We start from the raw sequence: 22,395 nt of genomic DNA, 5'->3' as shown, positions 1-22,395 counted from the left end.
GTTACCAAAACTCTTAACTATTTGGTTAATTTTCAGCTTAGAGGTTACAACTTAGAGCCTTGACTAATTATCAAAGACATTAAAACATTTTAACTCCGTTTATTCTTTTTCCAACTTACATAATACTGTCACTTTTCCTCCTCTACATGTATAGTTCATGTAAGCAACTGTGTGGCTGTTAGAGTAAATACTAATTCATTTGGACCTCATGTTTTTCTGTTTCCATTACTATTTATTCCTTTCATTGCTATATCTGTTATCTTTCATATGGACTCATTTTTCTACTGCCCAAAGAATGCTTTTTAATTAGTATTTATTTTAGTGCAGCACCTGCTCTAAAGAATTTTGCTTTCATTTGTCTGAAAATACTTTTATTTCATTTGTCTCAAAATTTAGCATTGACTTCAAAATTCTAAATGAGATTGTTTTGTTTCCATTGTCTTCTGGTAAGTATGTTACTATTTGGAAAGCAATCCTCAATCTATTATCTGCTTATTCCAAGGTAATCTTGGCCTATTTTAAAGATTATTTTATATGAGTTTCCACAATTTGACTATTCTATCCCAAAGTATGCATTTGTTGTTATTTAACCTGCTTAGTGTTCTGAGAGAACACTGTTCCTTAATATTCTTTGTCAGTTTTAGAAAGTTCTCAGCCATTATCCTATCAAACATTGTCTTTTACCTCAGTCTCTCCTTTGCTTCTGGGACTCTAATGAACCATATGCCAGGGAGTCCCATTTTGTCTGCCTCACATCTCGTTATGCCTTTTACATTTTCCCTCACTTTGTCTCTGGCACTCATCTTATAGTCCAGCAAGTCTGAAAAAATACTATTAAGCACATTCATTGAATTCTTTCTTTCTCTATTTTCACTTCTAGAAAATTTTAGAAATTCTGTTTTTTCTAAAACTACATACTTGAGTTTTACCATTTTTAGTTTTCTGCAATATTCTAGTTCTTATTTGGTAAATTCTTCAGTGTAAAGCATAAATGTATGGGGCAGACATTTGGTACAACAGTTAATATCACACCTGCTCACTTTGTAAATTAAAGTGCCTGGGTTTGAGTCCCACCTCTGCTTCTGATTCCAATTTATTACTAATACACACTCGGGAAGGCAATTGGTAATGACTCAAGTAGTTCCTTTCTCAGTACATTGCCTGAGACCCACCTGGAGTGTTAGGCTCCTGGCTTTAGCAAAATTCAGCTCCAACTGTAGGCATTTGGACAGTGAATCAACAGAGAGAAGATAACACTTCATTTATCTACCTATCTCAATTCTAGTTCTGTATCTCTGTCATTCAAGTAAGTTTTTGATTAAGTACAATTATAATTATTTTAAAGTTTGATGATTCCAATTATCTTGTTTACTGCTATGTTGTCTTGTATGGTCTGATTACTTTTATTAGTTGTGAGAAATCATATCTGCAAATTAATTCATAAAAATAAGTCTAGGATGGTGTTATAGTATTATCCTTTCCAAAAAATTGTTTTCATTTGCTTCTGCCAGGCACAAGCCATTCAGGTTCACCACACTGTGACTTTTTCAATTATAAGTTGAATTCAGATCTGAACGGCAGTTTCTGTAAAGCTCTAATTCAAGCTGACTGTTCTTTTTAATTTTTAATTTTTTATTATATTTTTGACAATCTTTACATGGTTAATTAGGTTAAAAAGGTTCAAGGGCTATAGGAAAGTGGGTAAGACTATTATTTCCATATTGTTTCCTTCATGTATCTAAGGTAAAGGGGGATATTGAGGGAGAAGCTCCGCCCAGTTTCTCACCCACCCCAGGTCCTGGATGTGAGGCATGCTCTGAGATACTTGCTCAAGTGGTTTTGATATTTCACCAGTTATGAATCACTGCCAATCTCGCCACTCCAAGCACGATGAGGTCATTGAAGAATCCACTAATTGACATAGTCCATCATAGAGTCTCCACAAGCATACTGGTATTCCTGGCATACAACCCTTCAGCGTCCCAACCCATAGTGAATAAGGGGATCATCTGGGACCCATAGGATAGGCCTCTGGGATAGTCCATCCCCATAAGTTGTAAATCTCTAAAAACTCCAATGTAGCCCCTTAGGTCTGCAGTCTGCTTCACAATTAGCAAAAGTTCCCAGGAGAAAGAGCACCATAAACCTTGCCTCATCCCCTAGCAATTCTTCACTATCTGGGTAACTAGTCTTTGTTTTTAATCAGAATCATGCATATTGAAAATTCCCTTATATCTATATTAGGAAGTCATTCAATCTTTGTGTGATGTGAGGAATAGCCAGGATATACTAGCCAAAAATAAAAAAATATATATTCTCAATGTCAGCCTTTCATTTCTGGTATCCTCCTCCAAGATCACCAAAAATGGGGGCTTTCACATAGTCACCAACAAACAAGCACAGTTTTATTGAGGTTCATAAGGCACTGCTGACAACATTTGATTTACAATAACAGGAGGTAAGAGGACATCAATTAAGCTGTCTGCATCTTTGCAGAAAGACATTCAAAAGGATTTTATTTTTACATTTCCATATTCTTTGTTTTCTTTAGCCTTTAAACCCAATGCCCAGCCTCTTGTCAACAGCGCAGCCAAAGCTGCTTAAGCTGATAAGCTGGCATGCTGTCATGAAGCAGTTGTCTCACTAATGCTCTCTGGGAACTACAAACGGGCTCAAGAGCCCTTGCCTCTGTTGGCTACAGGGCCATCACCAGAATCCTAACAGCAACCTATTATTATTGCTTGCAAATTCCTCAACTCTGATAACCTTCAAAAGTTTAAAACTGCTTTTAGTCACCAGTAAGTCTCAAAATATTCCATTGGGTTTGAGGGTACATTCAAAACACAGTTTTGTTCAAAACATGAAACCGCATCCATTCTTTGATGTATGGCATAACAGTATATACATGGTAAAAAGATTTATTTAAAATTGTCGTGAGAAAGATACATATATTTGGTGGAAATTAAGTTCCATACATTAGCCAATTGTTTATAATATTTACATAATTATTATTTTGTAAATAGCTAAATTATTTATAGTGCTTACCTGAATGAGTCAATTGTTTAACATTACAATAGACAAAACCAGCATCATCCTTCATTATTCCACTCACTCCAAAGTCTTATGGATTCCCTAAATGGAAACCAGTTTGTCATCCTGAGCACCACTGACATTCAGGATGAGGCAGTGCCTCCTTGGGTGTGAGGACGAGATGGGGTCCTGTCCTCTTGAGCAGCATTCTAACCACTATCCACTAGATAACTAGTATCCCTCCTACACCAGTTAGAACAATTAAAGTATTTCCAAATACTGATAGAATCACTGTTTAGACTATTTAACTTTGTGCTTGGCAGCAATGACATCCTGGAATTCTGTGTAAAGCTTCTAAGTTCTTCTGCAAAGCATTAATATGTTAAGGAAATAAGGGAAGGAGATAAAATTGAGAATTTAAATGAAACATGAGGGACCTAGCACTTATTAACTGTCTGTTGTGTGCTATTTGTCCAGAATTAGGCTAAAAATTTTATAAAAGATCATATTACTTAATCCTGACTAAAACCTTACTCCTAAAATAATAATAATCATATTTTCTCAGAAGTTTATAATGCACCATATGCAATAAGATACTAAATACTACACTTTGTTACTGATTAACTATTCAGCAACCCCATGTGTGAAGGATCACTGTTGTCCCAACTTTACAATACCAAAACTGAGCTCAGAAAATGAAACACTTTCCCCAAAGTGGCACATGACTAATTAGGCTTGAATTAGAATGTGTCTTTGCTTACTGATGCCGCCTTCAACAGATTTTCTTTTTTTAAAAAAAAACGTTTATTCATTTTATTACAGCCAGATATACAGAGAGGAGGAGAGACAGAGAGGAAGATCTTCCGTCCGATGATTCACTCCCCAAGTGAGCCGCAACGGGCCGATGCACGCCGATCCGAAGCCGGGAAGCCGGGAAGCCGGGAACCAGGAACCTCTTCCGGGTCTCCCACACGAATGCAGGGTCCCAATGCATTGGGCCGTCCTCCACTGCTTTCCCAGGCCACAAGCAGGGAGCTGGATGGGAAGTGGAGCTGCTGGGATTAGAACCGGCGCCCATATGGGATCCCAGGGCTTTCAAGGCGAGGACTTTAGCCGCTAGGCCACGCCGCCGGGCCCAACAGATTTTCCTTTTAAAAGAATAAAGGCAAGAGAACAGAAGTAGAAGTCATTATTTTAAGTGAAACAAGACAAACACAGAAAACTACTGCAGGTTGCTTTTTATGCTTGGAAGTATTCATAACAAAAAAGTCAATCTGAACCTAGAGTAGTGTTCAGTGTTGATTGGATTGCATTTGACCGGATTATATTAGATTGGATTAGTGTTGATTAGATTGCATTTGATCGGAGCAATGTTGATCGAATTACATTTGATCGGATTGTATCTGATTGAATTAGTGTTGATTGGATCACATTCGGTCGGGTTGTATTTTATTGGATTGATGTGGGTCAGATTATATTTGATCGGATTAGTGTTGCTCAGCTTATATTTGATTGGATTAGTGTTGGTTGGGCTATATTCGGTCAGATTGTGTTTGATTGGATTAGTGTCGGTCCGATTGCATTTGACCAGATTGTATCTGCTAGGACCGATGTTAACAGGATTATATTTGATCGGGTACATTTGACTGGATTAGTGTTGATTGGACTATATATTGATCAGGGTGCATTTGATCGGATTAGTGTCGGTTGGATTATATTTGGTTGGATTATTCTTGATCGGACTGGCGTTGATCGGATCAGTGTTGATCGGGTTATATTTGATTGGATCTGTGTTGATGGGATTCTATCTGAGCGGATTTTGTTTGCTTGGGTTAGATTGGTTTGGTTCGGATTATATTTGAACGGATTATGTTCGATTGGATTGGTGTGGGTTGGATTATGTTTGATCAGATTGTATTTGGATTAGATTGGCTTGGATTGGATTATGTTAGATCGGATCAGATTATGTTAGATTTAATTAGATTGGAATGGACTGGTTTGATTTCGTCTGGACTGGATTGATCCAGTCTGGACTAGTCTGTACTGGCTTGATCAGGTCTGGAGTGGATTGGTCAGATCTGGACTGGTCTGGACTGGTCTGGACTGGGTCTGGACTGGTCTGGACTGGGTTGGCCATTTCGATTAGATTATATTAAATTGGATTATATTAGTTCAGTTCAGATTAGATTGGATTATAATAGATCAGATTAGATTATCTTAGATTGGATAATATTAGATCAGATTATATTAGGTTGGATTAGGTGGTTTGGGTTGGATTATATCCGATCAGATTATATTTGATCAGATTAGATAAGCTTGAATGGGAGTAATATTTGATTGGGTTGGTGTTGATCAGATTATATTTGATTGGATTATGTTTGATCGGATTAGTGTTGTTCAGAGAAGGAGGTTAGATAACAATTGTGTACCAACACAAAGATAACTGTTCCTAGTATTTCACAGCACTAGAATATGACTGCATGTTATAAGCACATATTATATATCCTATGTAATGTATAAGCTGGAGAAGGAGAGCTGATAGGTTTCAAGCAGGGAGGAAAGATGAGGAGACAGGGATGCTGACCACCCACCTACACTATGTAAATGTTTGAATTACTATTCTGTGCCCCATAAAAAGAGTCCAAAGATTGTATATTAATCTTTTAATTTTAAAAGGAATTATAAAAGTCCAAATTCTATACAATGTTTACACATTTCCATGATACCCCAAGAGGTACTGAAGGTCAGGAAAAGAATCATGTGTAAGAATTTTCTTTGCATTATGCTCTACAAATTTAGGGAAGATCAGGGTTATCCAAGCAGAACCAAATTACAAAGTCATGCTGAAAAGAGTGATAAATGGGCTATAGGAGAAAACCTTCCCTGAAATGTAACTCGGACACTCCCATGATAGCATGTTAAATTGGGTATATTTACTAAAATATTTGGCGGTGTCTATGAACTAGAGATTCGGAAATGCTTTGCTGATTGACCATCAAAACTGTATTCTGGGACAGCTGAGGGCACCTTTACGTAGAAATGAAAAGAAGTGTGTGTTAGAAAGAGGCTTACATAAACTGTGATGCTTCTATACATCAAACAGAAAGCAGGGACACAGAACCTATTCCTTTCCAACTGGCAGAAAATCCAGCCTTGGTAAGGGGTTAAGGTCATATCAAATATGTACCTCACTCTAGGACATATTGACTGTATCACATGATTTGAACTATTATTGGTATTGATGAACTCCAGGCACCAGAAGTTCTGTATCATCAACGAATATCCTAGGTCTTTTAATCCACAATAGAATTAAGAACTTTGGGGAAGTAAGGAAAGGAAAATACATTTCTGGAGGGACTTTTGTCTTGACACTAAAGCAACCAGGATTGGCAAAGCATAAACTCGCTAAAAGTACAAAAAAATATATGTTTGGACTAAATTTCACAGGATTCACTTTTTTTAAAAGATGATAAAGAACAGGAAGTCTCAAAAGGGGAAGTAAAATGAAGTCCAATTTGCTTTCTCAACACCTCTGAACATCACCAGTGTTCAAAGAACTCAAAGTTTAAAATGCACTTGTGTGCCGAGTAAGCCGAGGCTCTCAGCCGATGCTCTCTTTATTTCTTGAATATGGTGATCGTGTTCCCTCCTGTGACACAGAACACAAAATCTGACAAACAGAATATGCGCAGTGTTCACTGTTCATGAACACTACAAGTTTCGTGGTCCCTAAATCAATATGAATGTATCACAAGACCAATGTTTCTTTGTGGCAAGTTTTTTGATTTGTTGCTGGTGTTTAACACAAAGACATTGCAAAACAGGATTGCTCCAGGTTCCAAAGAATTCTTTAAGCTAATTTGTGCCGCGCTGCTGTGATGGTGCAATCAACTGCCAGCTGTTTCAGACACTCCTGACCCATTGACTCACTCTACTCTTGCGCCCATTTCTTTTCTTGTTTCTCTCTAATTCTTGGTCATGCTTTGTTTATGTTTTCTAACAGTCATAACTGTCAAGCTGCCTGGTACACTGGCACAGAACTTATTGGCACTCAAGAAGTATTGATTAGATAAATACTATACTATAATATAAATCAAATAGGGTACTTCCCTTTTAGAAAAGAATAAAGGAAAAACAATCTCTTTCCTGGGGATGATCCTGAGAAGTTGCTCCTTCCCTTCCTATCCTCCCATGGAAAAGGAGGTTGTCAGTGAGGTTAGTCAGCCAAATCCACCTCTCACTGCCTCGCCCCCTCTCCACATCTTTTCTGTTCAGGATGAAGGCATATCATTCTTTGTTTCACACACGCCCGGTGAAGCGTGTCTAAGGGGAATCCAACAGGTAAATTATCAAAATTTCTGTCCATCATGAGAATAAAATTAACTTTGTCAATGAAAAGATCCTAAAAGTAAGGCTAAGAAAAGATATTTTTCAGTCCCTTTGCCAAGAATTGAAAGAAAGATGTCACTACTTGCTCTGCATTGCCTGTGTAAAGGAAAGCAGGCTCAAGCAATGTTGGCAGGACCAACATTGCTTAGTGGCTAGAGGAAAGGTCATGCCCAGGGGACCATTTCTGCGGTCTTCAACACTAAAGAGAAGATTCTGTCCATCAGGTGTCCAAAGTATTGTGGAAAACAGTAAGATTTATTAACAAAATCCAGGTTTAGAAGAAATACAAAAGCTTCATTTTGCAAGATTTGGCTACCTCGGATGTTTGGGAGCTTTAAATATTCATCTAAGGCACAAAAGAAAGAATAATCTATAATGTAGTAAAAGCATAGTTTCATCATTTAAGTGCACTGGATACATATAATTATCACTCATATGTTCCTCATATGTGTTTAAACCAGCCAGAATCTGAAAGTTCATTCTTCCTCAGCCACTAAATAAATAAAGATGTTAAAATCTCTAGCTGTTTAATCCACATTATGTTTTTCCAACTAATAATAATTTATAATAGTTTCACTGAGGTCAGCATTGTGGCATCAAGGGTTAAGGCACCACCTATAACATCAGCAACTGTATGGGTGCTGGTTTAAGTCCTAGAAGCTGCACTTTATATCTCATTCTCCACTAATGTGCCTGGGAAACCAGCAGAAAATGGCTAAAGTCTTTGGATCCTGGTGCCCAAATGGGAGACGGGGTGGAACTTCTGGCTCCTGACCGTTTAGGGAGTGAGCTAGCAGATAGAAACTTGTGTGTGTGTGTGTGTGTGTGTGTGTAACTCTGCCTTTCAAATAGCTAAATAAAACTTCTTAGAAGATAGAACAGCTTGTGTACTATAATAAGTTTGCAAACTATTTGTGTAAATCTGTCCTCGAAGCATATGCTAAAATAATTCAACCTGCCCTCCAATTCACTCAAAACACATAGGGCTATAGCTTGAGCCATAAAAACACAGAGTTCGAGTGTAGAATTTAAATAACGCAAATATTGTCAAACAAAATGCTAAGAAACATGAGACCAGTCCAACTGAATGGGCTTGTGCCTGTGAAAAACATGTGGTTGGTAGTCTTAGCTTCTTCAGATGCTTTATAGGCTTGTAGGAGGCACTTGGTTAAAGCCTGTAGAAGATCATGTGGACAAATGTGATATTCCCATAGGAAAACATGTTAATGAATTTTTATTGAAGCTTTTGGTATATTTGCTGTTTAATCCCCACGAAAACCTTATCAGAAAGGCTCTATTGACTCCATTATGTAGATGAGATCAGTTCTGAGGGACAATACAATCTACCTACGGTAAGATAGTAACCCAGCAACAAGATCTCCTGGAACACAAGTCAGGAGCTTGTTACACTATCTCACACCTTAATTATCACAAAAGGACTCATCAATAATGAAAGTAGAGGTGGGTGTTTAGCTTTGCAGTCAAGATATCAGTTAAGATGCCCATGTTCCAAATGGTAGTGCTTGGATTCAATTCCTGGCTCCAGCTCCTGAGTCTAGCTACCAGCCAGAAGATGTTGCAGGTACGATTCACTGATGGCTCAAGAAATTAAGTACCAGCTCTTCACATGGCAGACTTCTATTGAGTGAGTTTCCAAAATTTGGCTCCAGACCAACCCTAGGCATTGAGACACTGGGGAGTGAACTAACAGATAAGATCTCTCTCAAAGCAAATACATAAATAATATAAAAAGTAATAATAAGGAGAAATGAGTATGGTAGAAGCTTCATAGACAATCAACAGTAATATAGTGGCAGATGACAAGATTAGGAAGTGCTAACAATACCTGATAAAAAACTTTTCTCCATAGGTGGAACATGCCTCATTCTACTCACAAAAAGCACACAGTTCAGACCTTGATTTATTTCAACTTCAGTAAGCAGCTCCTGCATTGTAACCTTGCTGGATGCAGTCAAAGGTACATTACATGTTGTTTGGAGAGCATTCTTTTTTAAAGATTTATTTATTCATTTATTTATTTATTTATTTAAGTCAGAGAAAGAGATATTTTCTATCAATTGGTTCACTCCACAAGTAGCTACAATAGCTGGAGTGGGGCTGGGCCTAAGCCAGGAGCTTCATTCAGGTCTCCCACTTGAGTATAGATTGGTCCATCCTCTGCTGCTTTCTCAGTGCACTATCAGGGAGCGGGATGAGAAGTGGAGCAACAGGGACGGGAACCAGCAGTCATGTGGGAAGCAGTCACCACAGAAGGCCATTTAACGTTTTACACCACAATGCTGGCCCCTGGAAGAATTCTTCGTGACAGAATAATTGTCATTTGGCTGACATATTTTTTCCAAAAGAAATTTTTTGTTTTTTTTACATTTTATTGTTATTGTTATCATTCTTTGATACAGTTCCGTAGGCTCCTGGTAATTTCGCTTATCCCAGCCCCAATCCCCACTCTTCACCACTGCCTAGTTCCTCTATATCATTACTAAAGTATAGTTCTTCTATACGCAGTCATATGTCCAACATTGGGGGCATGGACAATGGCAGAGAGTCCAGCATCCTAAAGATTTATTTATTTTTATTGCTAAGTCAGATATATAGAGAGGAGGAGAGACAGACAGGAAGATCTTCTGTCCGATGATTCACTCCCCAAGTGACCACAATGGCTGGTGCTACGCCGATCTGAAGTTAGGAGCCACGAACTTCGGGTGCAGGATCCCAGGGCTTTGGGCCATCCTCAACTGCTCTCCCAGGCCACAAGCAGGGAGCTAGATGAGAAGTGGCGATGCCAGGATTAGAACCGGTGCCCATATGGGAACATGGCATGTTCAAGGCGAGGACTTTAGCCACTAGGCTACCATGCCAGGCCCCAAAATAAAAAGTTTTTAAAATCAAATCAATTCACAGGAGCATAATAAAAATACAATAAAAATGTTTAAATGCCATTTTTAACAGACTGTTATTTTCATTGTGATCATTTCAGTAACTCTGCATTGACACCACTGAAACTGTAATTATAAATAGCTTAGCACAACAGATACATGGACTCCTGATGTATTTGTAATCTAAATTTTTCCATTTTGTAGTCAACCACAAATGACACATCTGTTCTGCTTTATTTCCAAAACCATTAAGAATCTTTTTAGACCTATGATTTGAGTAGGTTTGGAGAAGGAAGAAGCCTCTTTATAGTGCTCTAACCCCTCAGGTCTGAAGCCTCTAACTGGTGGGAGAATGGTTTTCAAGTAGTCAAAGGCCAATTTTTGTACTATGCCATGAACATACTACAAAATTCTGTTTCCTTGGACACACATTCAGAGTCTTAATGCTGTGCTGGTACCCACACTTTGCTGTACTCACATGTATGAATGTTTTCACATTTATTGATAGCTGATTAAATTTCAAAACATCAACCACGTATTGCTAAAAAGAACATCACTTTAACACATGGTTGATTGTCAGATCAGCATGCCCATGCTCCACTCTTAAATAATGAAAAAAGAGCTTCTTGTTGCTTGTATCAAATAATCTAATAATTTGAGCTCAGCAGACACAAGGTGGCTGCATGCCAACTAACAAAGTCAGAACGAAGAGTAAACCTGTTTTCCAAAAGTGAAAGTTCATTTTGTTTTTTGTATATTTTCACCTTGGAAAGTTTAGCGATCTAAGTTTTTTTCTGAAATTTCAGGTTTCTACCTCCAAAAATCCTACCAGTGTGCCTCAATGATTACCCACTTCATCTATGTCTCCGCAGACAATCATATAAGTTAAAAAATGCACAATTCTAGGACTAAGTCACATTGTAAAAGTGATACAGGTGAACACTTAAAATCACAAATGGGTACGTGGAAATAAAATGTGAAGGATTTTTCATTAAATCAGTTTATTGTGATTGTTTTCAAATGAAGAATAGTGCTTTAAACAGGGAACACAGTTCTCTAATTCATACTAAAGCACTGTGTAAATTATCAGTGACATCAGAGACAAAAAGAGAGCACTGATCATTGGATTATATAAAGACCAGGGACAGGGAGTTTGTTTTCCCTGTGGGCAAACAGTTACTTACCGTAGAGAGGGAAAGCAATTAAATAAGAAATAATGACACATTCCTCAGAAAGTGACCTAAAACACTTTTCCCCTCAATTTTTAAATCTGACATGATTTCTCTCCTTGTTAATGTAAAAGGAAAAATCACATATGTGCCATATGTGCAGTTTGAAGAACATAATTGTATTTCTCACCTTACCCTTGCTCCCACCCTCTAGTAATCTCTCTCTCCCCTCCTCCTTTCTTGCTAAGTTTTCTTTTAATTTTTGCAATGATATACTTTCAAGCTGCTTAAGAATCACAACCTTAACCCTCCAGTAATTGCAAAATTCAACAAGTAGTAAGTGTTACAAAAAAAAAAAAAACACTTTCTCAAGATTGGAGACAAGGGCTGTAAAAAATAATCAAACTTAGCTATCAAAAATCAGGGAAAACACAGGATATTTGTCTTTCTGAGGCTGCCTCATTTAAGTATCATTATAGTCTCCAATGGCATCCATTTTTAATTTTCCTATTATTTTTTGCACAAAGAAGAATTTCATAATTTATGGTGGAATAGTATTCAGCTCTGTATACTCACAATAATTTCTTTAGCCAAACTTCACCTGATACACATCCGGTTGGTTTCACATCTTAGTTATTATGAATTGAAGTGCTATAAATAAGGGGGTACAGATAACTGTTTCCCATGTGATTTCATCTCCTTTGAGTGGAACGGCTACATAATACAGTAGACCTAATTTCAGATTTTGAGGAATCTCTCCACCATTGTCCATAATGCTGACGCTAGTATACATTCCCATTCATAGTATATTAGAGAACCATTTTCTCCACTTCTTACCTTTTTAATTGATGGACAGTAGCCATTTTCACTGAAGACAGATGATAAAATTAAATATACCTTCTGGTATGTTTTATTTGCATTCCCCTGATGGTTAGTGGGCCTATTGGGCATTTACATTTCATGCTTTGGAATATGGCTGTCTGTATCACCCACTTCCTTACCAGGTTGCTTGTTTTGTTGTTGTTGGAATTTCCTGAGCTCCTTATTTATTCCAGATGTTAAATGCTTTTTCAAATGTATAGTTTGCGGGCTCGGCGGCATGGCCTAGTGGCTAAGGTCCTTGCCTTGATCCCATATGGCTGCTGGTTCTGGTCCCGGCAGCTCTACTTCCTCTCTATCTCTCCTCCTCTCGGTATGTCTGACTTTGTAATGAAAATAAAATAAATATTTAAAAAAATGTATAGTTTGCAAATATTTTCTCCTAATCTGTCAATTTCCTCTTCACTTAGTTGAGTGTCCTTTGCTATACTTCCTGTCATTTTCTATTTATGCCATTTGCCTGTACTTCAGGAGTATTACACAAACAGTTGTTGCCTATAGCAATGCCTTATGCTGTTTTTCCTGTTTAGGATAGATTCATGTCCTCCAATCAGTTGTAAGCTGATTTGTGCGTAGGGTGCAAGGAAGCGGTCTTATTTCATACGTCTCAATGTAGATATTCAATTTTCCTAGCATCACCTGTTGACGAGACTATCCTTTCTCCAGGGAGCTTGTTTTTCAAGGATCAGTTGGTTATAGATGCATGTACCAATTTTTGAGGTCTCTGATACATCCTAGCTAGCCATGTGTCTGCTCTTGTGCCAGTACCAGTCTGTTTTGATCATAATGTCCCTGTGATACATCCTGAAGTCTGTTTGTGTGTGCTTCCAGAAGTATGCTTATTGTTTAGGATTGCTTTAGCTAGTTGGGACCTCTTGTGTTTCCGTATGAATTTTAATGTCAGTTGTTCATAGATCTGAAAAGAACAGCTTTGTATTTTGTGATCAGGGCCAGTGCCAGGGATTGAAATCGGGTGCTTCCATGTGAGATGAAGGAGGCTCAACCACTAAGCCAGGTGCTCACACCCTCAGAGATCACTTTTTAAGTCAGGCAAATTGCTTCTAAATCATCCAGCATAGGATAAAAAGAAAGACTACATGGGATTTCATACCATCTGTGTCCTGAGCAGAGACAAAGTGGAGAATAAAGAGGGAAGGCAGGAAGAGAAAAAGGATGTGGAGGGGAAGTTAAAAACAAGCAGAGACTCGGGCAGGGAGAGTAAGAAAGGAAAAGAAATACATGAAAAAAACCTTAAAAATAGATGGTATAGATGCACAGGAAAGAACAAAAGCAGATAAAAGATAAAAGGGAAGATAAAAGTTTCAATTGTGCAGTGATTGATGATGACTTTTATTTATTCAAAATCCTGACACTTTGCAAGATTCCTTTTGTAGAAATTAACCAGAGGGATAGCTGTTTTCTTGATGCCAGTGACAAGGTAACCAATGCATTTGGCTGGATAAAATGAAGCCAAGCCATAAAGAGTAAACTGTTTTTCATTATGGTATGATATGGAAGCTTTTCTTGAATGAAAAACCAGAGTTAGAGAGGGAGAAACAGAGTGGGAAAGAGAAAGAGTGCGTTCCCACTCTGGTTCACTCTCAGTACATAAGCTGGGTGGAGGCAAGCTGAAGCCTGGGTCCTAGAACTGCATCTTGGCCTCCCATGTGATCAGAATTTTCCATGTGAGTGGATGGTACTTGGGCTGCCTGCTACTGCTTTCCCAAACGTATTAGAGAGCGCTGGATCAAAAGTGCAACAGCTGTACCAGCCTTCGTCCGGGATGCTGATACCACAAGCAGCAGCTGAACTCTCCATTGCGCGTCAGCTCAAAAAACACCTGGTGTTATGTGAACAGATACGGACGGGCAAAAGATGCAAAGGTTCACTTTCTTACCTAAGCTGGAATCCTGAGTATGTTCAACAGGGGAAACTTAAAAACTACCACACTCTGGTGTAACAAAAACAAGCCACTTGAAGTTTTGGTTTCTTTTTATGTATAAAATGGGGATGATTATATCAAGCCAGGAACAAACCCATTATATGATTCTAATCAATAATTAAGTAATATGTTGGTGAGTTATCAAGAAACATCTTAATCACATGCACTAAAACATTCTTTTAATTGATGGATGTTTTCTGAAATGCACTTAGAATACCCATAACGATTAGTTCACAGATCACACATGTGCACACACACACACACGCACACATTAACATCTTTTGATAACAGTATATCTTATTCTCCACAGTGCTCCTATATACCTAAATGTGAGAAAAACTTTGAAGAATCCATGTCCCTGGTGAATGTTGTCATGGAAAACTTCAGAAAGTACCAACAATTCTCTTGTTATTCTGATCCAGAAGGAAACCAGAAAAGTGTCATCCTTACCAAACTCTACAGTTCCAACGTGCTGTTCCATTCACTCTTCTGGCCCACCTGTATGATGGCTGGGGGCGTGGCAATCGTCGCCCTGGTGAAACTCACACAGTATCTCTCACTGCTCTGTGAGAGGATCCAGCGGATCAATAGATAAAAGCAAACATGGATGAAATCATTTTCTTTAAAGCTCAAATACTGTTTTCTTTCATCTTCACCAAAGAACCTTAAGTTTGTAATGTGCAGTCTGTTATGCGTTCCTTAATATATTCTTCTACATAGAGCAATAACGCAAAAGCTGTTGTATATGCAAACATGATGTCTTTACTATTCAGAAGAAGTAACTGTTTTGTGTTGGTTGGTTGTTTTTCATAACCTTGTTTCAATGCTGGACCTCCTTCCTTCCTCTTTTTCTGTCAAAATGGGCTCAGCTATTCATTTGCCAATCTTTGTGGAAAAATGTAGATGATGCAAATGGAATAAGGTCTGTGTTTGCAGTGGTCATATTTCTTGAAGAAAATATCTCTCATCATTCATTGTTTACTAATGTCACAGCCCATTTTTTCTTTGCTTATTCTAAATTAAGCCTCATAGCAAATGAAAGGACAAGATCTCCTAACTAAAGCGTGTTAAATGTTTTCCTGTGTTTTTATCAAAGTCCTGTGAAGAAAAAAGGAAGCCTAGCCACCTAACTTTCTTTCACTACTTTTTATCCATAATTTTACATTTTAACTGATTTCCCAAAAATGAGCTTCTTTCATTAGCCAATTCTGTAATCTGTTTTTGTGAGTCAAATAGGGAATGAACAGAGCCCTTTTCTGTTTAGGACCCTGCTACTGTGTGAAGAAATCATATTTATAAGGAGTTTCCTGCCTATGTGCTGGCTGATTGTTGGTGGGTGCTCCGTTTACTCCAAAAAATCTGTTAGAGGGATTTGTGTGAAAATCCTGATTCTATTTCAACTGAGTTGTTAAATTATAAAGTTGAGGTGTCACTTTCTGATAAAAACGAATGGACTGGTTTCAATGGGCAAATCTATCATTGCATATTACCATGTTGGAATATTTCTCTTTGGGAATTTATTGTTGAGTTAATGAATTTGTAGTGTCTCCTGACATGTGTTCCCTTTGGGGATTTTAAAGCTATGTACACAGAATATTTGTGTCCTATACATGGTTTATTTTTCTATTTACAATTCTTTTTTGTTTGTTATATTTTATACACAGAATAGAAGTTTTTCCTAACATATATTTAAATTGAATAACAGATTTAAAGGAAGCCTTTGTTCACATAGTTATTTAATTTATTTAGGGTGGGGGGACTGAGGGGTTGGTTTAAATTTAAAACATTTCATCTTTTATTTATTATCAATACCAACAGAAAAAAGATAAACATCTATCTTTGTCATCTATATTTAAGTACTTTTTGTAATGTACTATATTGCATTATTATCTTTCTCATCTATATTTAAGTACCTTTTTGTAATATAGTTTTTTAGGTATTGCAAAATTTTACAAATCACTTTGTGAAATGAATGGTAAAACTAATCTGATGAATTGGACATTACTCTGCAATATTGTAATTTACAGTATGACTTTTCATAAGCAAATAAATCTCTAGGGTGTGATCAGGACTCAAATGTGTAAGTTACATTTTTTTAAAACTAGTATATGACAAGATGTGAATAATTCTTGCATTCTGGACTTAAAGGCCATGGCAGTCCAAAAAACCTATAATCAGGATCCTCAAAGGTATTTTAAGAGATCCCACCCAAAACCATACAAATAATGTTGAGAAATAGAAAATAAAGTGAAAATATCTATTCCCAACTCAACTTCATCCTCAAAATATAGCTCTGAAAATAATGGAGAAATCGTCTGGGGAATAATACAACTGAAGATTCATAATCTTTTGTGTTCCTTGAGCTTCCCTTCAAGTGATCAAAGAATGAAATGCATGTGAGCAAAATTATTACACAAGTTTCTTCCATTCTGGAGTTGCATTCAAAAACAAAATTTGAGGGAAGCTGATGTTTTAGTTAAGAAAGTAGAAATCTACACACACACACAAATACATTTACTAATACCTTCCTGAATTACAGCATAGTAACAACCCCTTAGAGTAATATAGTTACATATACAACTAAGTGCTCATTATTACAGGAGATATATCAGGAACAACAGCAATATTTTAAATGTTTCATATGTGTTGACTAATTTATCTTTAAAATATCCTTATTGGAGGGAACACTAGTATCTCATTTTACACGTCAAAATGTTGAAGGTCAGAAATGTTAAATGAATTCCATAAGGTGACAAACTGATACTACAGTAGTGAGGAGCTGAGAAAATGCCCATCTTTATAGCCTTTCTATTATGGCAATAATGTCCAGGTCTTTCAGCTAACATTGAGTTAGTTGAGGTTTGAAAGAGATTAAAACAGTTAAAAAAAAAAAAAAGAAGAAGGAACATTGAAGTGCAAGTCAAAAGACCTATGCAACGTAGGTGGTTTTATGCCTCTCAGTAATACCTTGACTTCCTCATGAAATTAGGAGCTGACCACTGAAGTCCCCTTTAACACTGATAATATATCCTGGGCAGGAGAAAGGAAGAATAAACATCACTCTCCAACCTTCAGAACACAGATGTTACTCTCAAATAGAATCTTTCTATATTAATCCATGGATTGAAATGCAACCTCCCTGTTGACATTTCCAATAACCTGCTTGCCTCTTTACGTCAAAAACTTTGTTCATGCCTACTAGCAGAAGTGCTCTGAGTCTTCATATTATTCAATACAAATGGTTTTCTCAAGTAATATTACTGCCTATACTTCCAAATCATTTTCATTATCCAATTGGCACATGCCATCTAAAACTTTATTGGTTTCAGATTCCCTGAGTTGCAGTTGTGTTAAAGCCAGAAATGATAGATGCATCAATGGCTTCTTGTAAATAGCTATAATAAAAAGAAATGATTCTGTAGAAAGCTACTGGCAAAACACTGACTGATGGTAATGATCTTATGTGCAATCATAAAATACTTCTTATGTAGACCACATGACATTTAGCATTTCAGCATGTTATGCTTTTCCCATTATCATCAAGGACCAAAAAAAAAAAAACCCTTATGCAAGGCATTTACCAAACAAAAATTATTTTCAGTATGCCAAGCAAAAAATACGTAAAAACATTCCTTTGGGTCAAATATATTGATACTGTAACCATGTTATTAACATTAACAGAGAGAACCATAGGACAGCAAAATAATATAATGAACTGAAGTAAGCTAAAAAAAATTAAAGGATTTGTTCATTACAACATAGGACAGCTTAATTGCACCTCTCTTTCCCCAAAACCCTGACCTTAACATTGTCCAAGTGAGTGAGGTCATTCTGAATGTTGTAGCATGGAGGAGGTTGCACATGGCTCCTTATCTTCTCAACACCTACATTCCTTCCCTGTCCCCAGGTAAAACATTCAGTAACAATAATCCCACAGTTCTATAATACCCAAAATTGACTGAAAGATTAAACTCTGGACTCTGTTGAAAATTTTACCAGCGTGACATATAAAGCAGACATACACAAAGTCTATGTTGAGTTTGCTCCATTTTTTCCTATTTTTAGAGACTGTAAGAGATACACAAAGAATGCAACATGGCTTTTCTTGATAATGAGTCGGTAAGTACTGGAAGGGTTGAGAAAATATGCATGTTTTTGTAAGTAGAATTATTAATAAGTGTAGGAATTGTATTAATAGTATAAACATTAGTACTATCTAGTCTCCTGCAGCTAGAATAGCTCCAAAAAATAACTCTGACCAAAACTCACACAAACGCATAAACCCTTCTACAATCTGCAGTATCCTCAACAGGGATTACCCAATGATAGGTGTGTTTATTATGTGAATGCTGCCAACGATGGACTAGGTTATCACTTAGCGGTAGAAAGGTTGCCTGACAACAAGTTGAGGTCTGCTGTACCATGTCATCTACTTATCAAATATGCACAAAATAAAATCAACATTCTTGTCACTGCCTTGTTCTATTAGTGTTTCAGTGTTATTTTATTGGGGAAAAAAGCAAGGAGTTGAAGGAACAGTGACTTCCATTTGCCTCAAATATAAGATCATCAAACCAACGCTTTCAGCCAAACTAATGACAAAGGGAATTTGTGAGAGTAGTGCAAACGACATCTTAACAGTTAAAAATAAATACATTAGAATTTATAAATCCATGGATAAATCAAGTTGATGAGCTTGCTAAATATTTATGCTGAACAAAATGTTGTTACAATTGCCACGGGTTTGTTCTGATTAAGGTACCATTCTCCAGTGCAATGTTCAGGAATTGAAACAAACTGTCAGCCTGTGAATTACAGTTGCGGCCTCGTGAGTGTTTCATTTAGATAAGAAGAGAAGTTTTTCTCCCAGGCAAGAGCCACTTGGAGTTTGGAGTTTTGAGAAGTACTCTTTAATCAGTTCCTATTAGACAACTTTAATCCTTCAGCCTTTGCAAGTTATAATATGACTTTTTACCAGTGTTATTTATTAGGATCATGAAGAAAGGTTTAGGATCTTCTACAAAATTACACCTTTAGCAATACCAGAAACTTCTTCACAGTAGAAGTCCCAAGTTATCATCATCATCATCATCACCATCATCATCATAGCTCTTTCTCTCTCTCTCTCTCTCTCTCTCTTCCTCTGAACTCTCCCAGTCACTGTGCATGCCTCTCTACCTGTATTGCTTCCTTCTTCTCTTCTTGAAAACAATATGGAGCTGTGTCATAAAGTGATAGCAATAATAATAAAATGTAAAATAAATAAATAAATTTTAAAAAAAAGAAAACAACCAATTCTCTTCTTAGCATTTGTCCACTACTGAGCCTATCATTATAGACCAGGGGATAGTAAACCCACAATGGCCAGACTATTCAGCATGGCAGTACTTGCACACTTCTCTAATGATGGAGGCAGACCATAGATTTGGAGCCCAACAGGCTCCAAAGATAAACCCCCCCAAAAAAAAACTGTATTAAAGAACAGTAGAAAGAATATTGATCAAGTAAAATAGCTGGTGTCCACTACAGACAACTTAGACAAAATCACACTGAATTCTTCTCCCAGTACAGATTTTTGTTAAACAGAAAATAGCACCACTTGAATGGGGAGAAAAACAAATGCTACAAAATGAGTAAAGAAACAAAAAGAACTAGCATTCAGAAGTCATTTTGCACTTTTTTGTGATGCCCCTGTGACCTCAAATCATTTAAAAGGATAAAAATCCACTTCTGAGTTTTACCACACATAGATAGAATAATATCCTGATTGCAGTTTTAAACAATAATATCCTGAAGACAGTTATCAACTCTTCTAGCAGAAGAGTTGTGATTACAGGAAGCACAAATGTGCAACTATAATCAGAGCAAGGAGAAATAATTAAGGGGAATCAAAAAGTAGCTGAAAAAATAATGAATGGGGGTATGATAATGTACATGGAAAGGAGATACTAAGAATTATAAAGATAGAAATACTTTTCAGTGTTTTTCTTAAGGTCCTTAGCCTTTCAAAATGATGAAATATTTTTGGCCTAACACAACATCAGTGGCTAAATCCCCTTCTTATTTTTGGAGTAAATTAATTTAAGGAGTGCATGAAAAAAAATGGAAAGATAATTTCTCCCTATTGCTTGGGTTTTCCTACACCCTAACACTTAACAAGATTATTTCTCCTTAGCCCATCCAATGATGTCTCTTCTCACACATAAATCAACAGGAAGAGTTACTTCTTCCTCCTCACCTACCATCTGTAACACCATGGGTACTTGACCATCTATATTTCTGTATGACATTCTCAACTCAGTTCTGTCCAAACTCATCAGCCTCCTTTAGGTGGAGCATCATCAAATTGGAGCCCTTTTTATTTGCTGCATTAAAATCCCAGCAATTTCTACCAGGCACTTTGCAAACTCTGACACTTAACTGCTTCTCATGGTGAGCAAACACAATAGGCCCTCACTGTGTCATCCTTGAGCATGACAGAAGTGTCATTTTGGAACAGTTAGCAGCATCTGTCTCTAACAAAAGCACTTCGTTTCTGTGGCTAACATCGAGCAACACTGAGAGGACAGCAGGGAGTTCATACTGGGGGCTTATAATGTATGTAAAATATATCCCTTCCTTTCCAACAGTTTGACAGATGCAGTATTTAGTGTCTATGTTGCTCTTAGGTTCACAGCCAGAAAAATCATAATCAGCTGGGAGATTTCAGCTTTCTGAGAAAAAACCAAAATGATCTAAATACAGTGCAAGCAACTGACAATGGAAATCCCAGGGGCCAGGTCCAGCTTAACCAGTTGAGGCCACTTGTAACAGATTGGTTTTGCGTTGCCACCAACAAACAGGCTTCCCCTTTGCCAATTCTCAGTTTATTTGAAGATGTCACGCTATCTGCTGAATAAATAATCCTTTGAACACTAACAATCCTGGAAAACATCCAAGAGTGTTTAGAAGATTTTCGGCATATGTCTGAGAAGCCACATGTCCAAATCATCAAACAGTGGAAATCAACAACTGTTTCCTTTTCTATGAAGGAAATATTTTAACGGTTGAATGACCTCAGAAATTGCCAGAATTTACCACTTAACTCAATTCAGAGCTTCCTCTTGGAGATCCACAACAGAGGATCACTTTGGAAGACTAGGTAAACTTTACTTCTTAGATCAGCGTATTCCCAGATCCCTGAACAGCAGCCCCTGCAAAATTAAAAGCCATCTTCAGGGTGTTCCTGTTTCCATTTCTACTTGTGTTTTGTGAAAAGCAGTGAGTCAAATCTGGCCCAAACCTTTCCCTCACAACCTTCAAGCAGCCCAATAGATTTTCACTTTAACAAAGAATTGTAGACCAGCCTTTATTAAGGAAAATAAGTACTCCTAGACAAGTTATTGGCATTTTTCTGCTGCAAGTGGGTTCGATCGTGGAGTGCACTCTTTCTCTCTTGCCCCTTTCAAATAAATGAATCTTTTAATAAGTAGAAGGGTGAGAAACTAAAGAAGCAAACATCTGGGGGCCCGGCGGCGTGGCCTAGCAGCTAAAGTCCTTGCCTTGAACACCCCGGGATCCCATATGGGTGCTGGTTCTAATCCCGGCAGCCCCACTTCCCATCCAGCTCCCTGCTTGTGGCCTGGGAAAGCAGTCAAGGACGGCCCAAAGCTTTGGGACCCTACACCCGCGTGGTAGACCTGGAAGAGGTTCCTGGTTCCCAGCGTTGGATCGTCGCTCATCGGCCTGTTGCAGCTCACTTGGGGAGTGAATCATCGGATGGAAGATCTTCCTCTCTGTCTCTCCTCCTCTCTCTGTATATCTGACTTTGTAATAAAAATAAATCTTAAAAAAAAAAAGAAGCAAACATCTGCACTTAGGGGCTACAGAGAGCTACCCAACAAAAGACCCAGGGGGTAAAGGAAGAGAAACGTGTGTACTTGAATCAGGGTCATTAACCAAGGCCACATTCAGGAAAACCAGACACTGGGCCCAAATTTTATTTTTCACTAGTAGGGGTGTCAATGTGCTAAGATCTAGTTAATCACAAAACTTGTCTAAATATGCTCATATTTTAATACATGGATGACCAAGCATTTATTTTTCACTT

General features: G+C 37.5%; 1 protein-coding gene across 1 annotated transcript in view; it reads left to right on the top strand.

Annotated features, from left to right (window-relative positions):
• The window catches only part of KCNMB2 (potassium calcium-activated channel subfamily M regulatory beta subunit 2), a 263,930-nt gene extending 248,829 nt beyond the window's left edge, over nucleotides 1-15,101 (top strand). Inside the window, exon 5 of the mRNA XM_004591284.2 lies at nucleotides 14,617-15,101. Within this exon, the coding sequence (XP_004591341.1) occupies nucleotides 14,617-14,901 (285 nt within the window). The 3' untranslated portion in view covers nucleotides 14,902-15,101. The remainder of the gene's footprint in view (nucleotides 1-14,616) is intronic.
• The last annotated feature ends 7,294 nt before the right edge of the window (nucleotides 15,102-22,395 follow it).

The sequence above is a fragment of the Ochotona princeps genome, chromosome 3 (assembly GCF_030435755.1).
Source record: "Ochotona princeps isolate mOchPri1 chromosome 3, mOchPri1.hap1, whole genome shotgun sequence".
In the NCBI taxonomy this organism is placed as follows: domain Eukaryota; kingdom Metazoa; phylum Chordata; class Mammalia; order Lagomorpha; family Ochotonidae; genus Ochotona; species Ochotona princeps.
The sequence above is the reverse complement of the archived record's forward strand: the minus strand, read 5'-3'. Positions and strand labels throughout refer to the sequence as shown.